Below are 6,099 nucleotides of genomic sequence, written 5' to 3'. Positions count from 1 at the left end.
AATGTGAGAACTAAAACTCAATTCCTGATACGATTTTGATTATGAAGTCCAGGTTTATTTTATCTTGAACCACTAGATATCGCTCTGGTATTAAGAATTTGAATTAGCTCCCGTCTATAGCAACTTTTCTTTCTTCTTCTTGATATAAGCAGCTCCTTATCTGTAGATTGAAACAACGCTAAAACACAAAGCTCAGGCAGAGGCACTATACATATTCACTCGAAAGTAAATCAAAGTGACGCTAAAGCACAAAGTTCAGTTGATGATGCTCTGAGATCAAGAGAAGAAACGCTACTTGAGACACGGACAAAAAAGAAACACATTTTTAACACCATACGCAAAATAGTCAACAAAACTAATTCCATTTTAATTCTACATTTTCACGCCAAGAAAAATAATCAGAATAAATAACACTATCACTGTGAAAATACAAAAAAATACTGCTTTTTGTTCGTTCATTTTGAGTATGCGCTGCACCTCAAGAAAACTAAGAGAGCTCTGAAGCCATCGATGGGGCCACACCTGGAAAGCTGATCTACACCTCTTCATACGGAAACCATCTGTACCCCCCTTCTCTATAATCAAAATTCATGAACAAAACTGGATATTTTCTCAAGCCATTTTATTTTGAATATGTCGATGGATATGTACTAGAAACTCGACATATGAAAGTCCATTTTGTGTCTTGTCTTCTACCATGTGCGAGAGAAATAACATGCCTGACAAAGAGATTCAAAGAATTAATATCATATAATTGAGCTTTTTCTCTTCCAAACCAATCTTACATGAGCATGCTTCTTGCATGTAGAAAATCTTTTATATAATCATTCTTTTACCTCAATGTTAATTAAAGCTATATAACCATAAAACAAGGTAGAAGTAGTCCTTCGATACAACAGTTCTACACCTCATAAAAACCTCAGGATACCTTGTGATAAACTGTTGTAAAACTAACGTACTGCCTAAAGAATCTGGAATGACTAAAGGTGAGCTAATAAACAAAGCAGGGATGATTGGTAATTGCAAGATATCATATGAAGTGTTCACACTAAGCAGCTAAGAGCAGGGAGAATGTTAAATTTTATTTAAAATGACTAATAATCTATGTATGTTAAGATTGGGGATAGAAGTGCAAAAATATGGTACTGGATACGAACCTGATGAATCTCCCTTTTTGCATAATTTTAAGCTGCCAAGATCAAATTGATAATATATCAGAAATAAGACATATTATGTGTTATAGATATGCCAATCACATTGTTTTGATTTATAAGTAATGAAATGTTATTGATGAACCATCTCCTAAAAGGTAGGAGCAAATACAAAGGAAAAGAAGAACCATACCGGAGATAGTTACACCTTTGGCGTCTAATATCATTAATGATGTCATTGAGCTTATTAGAGAGTGGATTGTCATACTGCTGCAGAACAAACTGAGAGAAAGGGAAAATTCAGAATCTATGCGAGAGGAGCTAAATTATAATAAGTAATTGCTTTGCTTCACCAATGGAAAAAAAAAGGAACATTTGATTGTTTTATCAATCAAGAACCTAACGAACCCAAGAGCCTAATTAGTTGGAGAATAAGGTATTTAAGAAAAAACCAGGTTTACTTTTAAGATATGACTTGTTTGAAATAAATTGCACAAACCATCAAATAGGATAGGTGGTTTGAATGCAAGCCTCATACTTTGGCTTGCCACAAAAGTACCTGACTGACACATCTGACCACCATGGATTTATACAGTTTAACCAAATCCATTCAAGAATAATCGATACAAATTAAATGAACCTTTTCAGCCACATGTATCAAATGAGGATACTAGGAAGAAGGGTGCTGAGAATACGTTTCCCTCTGTACCTACTCATACATTTGGAATAATATCACCAATCAACAGCAGAAGACATGATAAATTACCTGAGCAGGAATTTCTTCAACAGATGAAATGCCTAGCAGCTGATGGATAACATTAGGATCTGCAGAGTTCCCAACATATATCAAACAGTCCTCACCATTCTCGAGAAGATAGATACCATTGTCAGTAATGTGTTCACTGGAAAGCGGAATAGAAGGGGGAATAAGAGAATCGTCATTCTCCTACAAGTTCAAATACAGAATGAAATGTAAGAAATGTAATCCAAAAATAATGTTTCAAAGGAATCAAGAAAATGAATAGAACTACCAACTTGACTTAGAAAGGCAAAAGAAAAAACGGAAACAAAATCCATAAATACAAGTACATACCTTAGTATCGAGTTCGTGAATTGCTATAAATCTAGGGTAGACCAGAGGGATTGCCAATGGAGTAGAGAGTGGGGAAACATAATTAATCCAGAAGGACCTACTATCGATCTGTCCATCTGCTCGAAGTCCAGTGCTTTTAACCAAAGCTGAAATATTAAGAAAACTCATAAGAAGAATATAGCTTTTACATAATTGTTTGCACAAGAATTCGCGCAGAAGTAATTTTGTAGTGAAAAGAAAATTAGAGCCAGTCATTCAATATGCATTATATGTAGGAAGCATTCGGAAGCTAAAATGCACATACTAGGAATGGGTGATCACTCGTTTAGGTTTTCTTGGCATTAGTTTCCTTCATATCATTTACATCGATTCAACTCATATAATACACTGAATAATTCAACTTATAAATAATATACTGAATAAAACAATCTTAGAATAGCAACAAAAGATAAACCAAGGTGGAGCATAGAGGGTGAAAGTGATAATACGCATTTTGATCAATATATCAACTTGAATAAATAAAATGGAAAAGAAGAGGAAATAATGCAAGAAAACTGTTTTAAAATTGTACTGCATGTATAAACCAACACTGTCAAATTATTTGGAAATGGAAGGCTTGTAAAAAGGAAGGCAAGATATACCCAGTGTGTAAAGAGGAAGAAGTTTAAGTGCCTCAGGGAGGATAAGTTGTCCTGAGGATGACACTGCGGCACAGAATTTACGGTAAGAGTGCAGAATGTTGATGCAAAGGTTTGTCACTTGTTCCCTTATCCGTGAGAGAGGAACATTTGGTACTTCACTGGCAGCTGCATGCAAGAAAATGGCATAAGTACAACTACTCTTTTAAGATAATAAACAAGGAGAAAAAGGGAACAATAGAATGAACTAGCAACAGTGCACGAGATAACATTAAACAACAAAAGCAAGAAGGCCACTTGGGAACTCGTCATAGTAATTATGTCAACCACAACAACATGATTAATAAGCTGTAAAGACCTATCTACTAATTATTTGCTTCTGGCCAGGAGGATCTTTTTTTTCTTTTAAGGGTGTGTGTGTGATGGATTTAACATATAGAAAAACAAATGTATTTGCCTCTGAAGGAGAGCGAGAGACTGAAAGAGAAGCAGGATTTTAAGGGCCTCAATGCAGGATCTTGTGCACCTGATTCTTAGGAGATTGGGGAGATAAATATAGCTTCATCGATGAAGAATATGAGCACATATTTAGTGCTGGCTAGATTCAATACACCAATTAAATGCTAAAAGAGGTGACAAGTTTACCGTGGTTGATAAGTCGGAAGAAATGTGAAAGATAGCAAAGGAGAGAATTAATTGTGCATTTTCAAGGTAAAATATATGATTTATTAATTTTCTCTTATACATCCTACCGAATTGAAATCTGAAGGGGAGAAAATAAGGAAAATATCATTTAGCCATTAGGCCAAAAGATACAAAAGAGGTGACATCCTGAACAAACGCCAGTTCCCTACTTATTCCAACAGAGTCAATAAACAAAAATCTTTTTTAATAAGACACTTATTTTCTTTGTCCTCACTTTGTTCAGGTCGTGGTTTTGCTTTTGTATAGCATCCAAAAATCACGGAATATATAGACACAAAAGTTACACCACCGTCTAGCAAATATTCATTCCATATATGCAGAACAAGAGTTACGGGGATTATAAAGGAGCACCATTGCAGAAACAATTAGATTGAATGTTGTACCCATGGACATGTAGGAGGTGTCCACACACAAGCTTATATATAATTTGGCTATGCAAATATGAGAAAGGAGCAAAGGCCAATGCAGCTTTTGGAAATAAATAAACAAATGCATACTTAAAATGTCAAAGATCAACTCGGTATAAAGGGGAGAAAATGAGGCATAGATGCAGAAACCCTTCCCTTCTGAAGCAGAAGCACGTTATAGAGATAAAATCCTCCCAAGAATTTTAGCACTTCAAAAAATGGAGATTGATTGAGAAGAAAAAAGGGAGATGCCCCCTAACCATGAGGGGGCGGATGAGGAGGGTGAACTGCCAACCTTGTACTTAAGAATGTGACAGAGTGTATTATTACATAGTATCTTCTACCTTGCTTTAAGATGCAAGCAAACTGGGTGTCCAAGTCAGCTGATCGAAACAGATTACTCAACATAGTTGTGCAAGGCAGAGCCAAAGTTGACACTCGGATTCTTCTTTGGCCATCGATGGTAGTGTAAAGAACGGCAGACTGGAAACACAGAAACAAGCTCTTGTAAATGGCCAGCATATTGCACCAGGGAACAAAAAAGTAAAAAAGGAAGGAGCAGCAACAGGGATGTAGACATACAGAAACACGGCAAACGTGATTGACCAAAAACTCATTGCTGAAGACTCAAAATAAATTTGTACCTGAAAAGAACATTCTGAACCATCCTGCAATTTGTCGTCATGTTTCAATGTCACCATAATTGTTTTGTCACAGTCAATCTGCACAAGGGAAAGCTCACTTAGAAATGAACACACCCTATTCATACGTCAGTCAAACTGCACATTCAACAGGGAATCAACAGTGTAAAAACTTTTTAGTGGTAAATATTCACATAGAAAAGGTGAATTAACAGTGTAAACATGGTTACAGAAAAACCCATGCTAGTATAGTTACCATTCAAAACATGAACTAAAATCTCTTACTCACACATGTGGTTTTTAGATTAACGTAACCCCTTTTGGAAGCGAATTTCAACTCATAAGGTTCTCCCAAAACATTTAACTTATAACATATGCACCTTTGGGAACTTTTGGACTTGTGAACTTTCACACTATGGCCCATGTAACCTTCATTTGGATATTTTGGCCATGGAAAATCTGAAAAGATGACTCAAAAGCTTTATCTTGATGTGAAAAAAGGCTGGATAAAAACATAGGTGATAAACAAGTGACGAACCAACATGTCACAACATAATCTTTTTCTCGGTTGCATCATCTCCACCCCCAAAACTCACCAAAAGAACAGGACCAAACACAGGATGGTGGAGAAACCAATACTGATGGAAGCTCAGTAAATCAGGCAGGGAATCAATAGTAAAGTATCAAAAGTAGTCAACATAATATGGGTAGATTTGGAATTAGCCCAAGAAATGTGCTACAGATGCTTCGAACTTAATACAGATGTGCAGTTTCTGCATAATTCTCTCTGTGTGTTTGTGCGTGCATGTGTGTGTGTGGGGGGGGGGGGGATAGAGGTACGAACCGCAGGTAGATCAACATCTGTTGGAATTCTTTTACAGTAATTTCCAGAGTACTCTTGAACTTGCAGGCCCTGCAAATGGAACACGGTCAGCATGAGTGCTCAGTTTCAACTTTCCATAAATTAGGTATGTTACCTATAAGAAAAGCACAGGAAGACCCGAAAACTTGGGAGTATACCTGACTACATCTTACACGCATTACTGCCTCAAACCCTTGGGGCCTAGTGATATTCCATCGAAGATCATTGTATAGCTTAGCAGCATCAGCAAGAGCAGAGAAAGGGAAATAGTAGTACACCTGACACAAGTGAAACATCTTTAAGGCTCAAGCCTAGATGTAAAAATATCAAAAGGGAACATGACGTGAAGTGGCTATCATATATAGTAAGTTGCATAATAAGAGTGTTCATAAATTCCATGAAGAGTAAGTGCATCATAACCGAGGCCCTACGGGAGAAGACAAGCTAAAATAGTAGCAAGCATCACAGTTACCTGCCCACCAGTCGTCCTAGGAATGACCGAGATGGAGGCAATGTCTACATAGGATTGCGTTGTGAGAAACACGTCAACACAGACCTGAAGCAGTTGAGATCTAATTAATTGAAGTGAACGATTATAAATA

General features: G+C 36.7%; 1 protein-coding gene across 3 annotated transcripts in view; it reads right to left on the bottom strand.

Annotated features, from left to right (window-relative positions):
- Window positions 1–299: 299 nt before the first annotated feature.
- The window catches only part of LOC129901370 (protein transport protein SEC24 B-like), a 24,144-nt gene continuing 18,344 nt past the window's right edge, over window positions 300–6,099 (bottom strand). For all 3 annotated transcript variants that reach the window (XM_055976522.1, XM_055976523.1, XM_055976521.1), the window contains exons 16-26: window positions 5,970–6,053; window positions 5,656–5,775; window positions 5,480–5,548; window positions 4,639–4,716; window positions 4,339–4,477; window positions 2,886–3,050; window positions 2,245–2,390; window positions 1,918–2,097; window positions 1,345–1,433; window positions 1,158–1,189; window positions 300–719 (exon numbers count right to left, since the gene is read on the bottom strand). In XM_055976522.1, the coding sequence (XP_055832497.1) occupies window positions 613–719; window positions 1,158–1,189; window positions 1,345–1,433; window positions 1,918–2,097; window positions 2,245–2,390; window positions 2,886–3,050; window positions 4,339–4,477; window positions 4,639–4,716; window positions 5,480–5,548; window positions 5,656–5,775; window positions 5,970–6,053 (1,209 nt within the window). In that variant the 3' untranslated portion in view covers window positions 300–612. The remainder of the gene's footprint in view (window positions 720–1,157; window positions 1,190–1,344; window positions 1,434–1,917; window positions 2,098–2,244; window positions 2,391–2,885; window positions 3,051–4,338; window positions 4,478–4,638; window positions 4,717–5,479; window positions 5,549–5,655; window positions 5,776–5,969; window positions 6,054–6,099) is intronic.

The sequence above is a fragment of the Solanum dulcamara genome, chromosome 8 (genome assembly GCF_947179165.1).
Source record: "Solanum dulcamara chromosome 8, daSolDulc1.2, whole genome shotgun sequence".
Classification (NCBI taxonomy): domain Eukaryota; kingdom Viridiplantae; phylum Streptophyta; class Magnoliopsida; order Solanales; family Solanaceae; genus Solanum; species Solanum dulcamara.
This window is presented reverse-complemented; position numbering and strand designations above follow the sequence as displayed.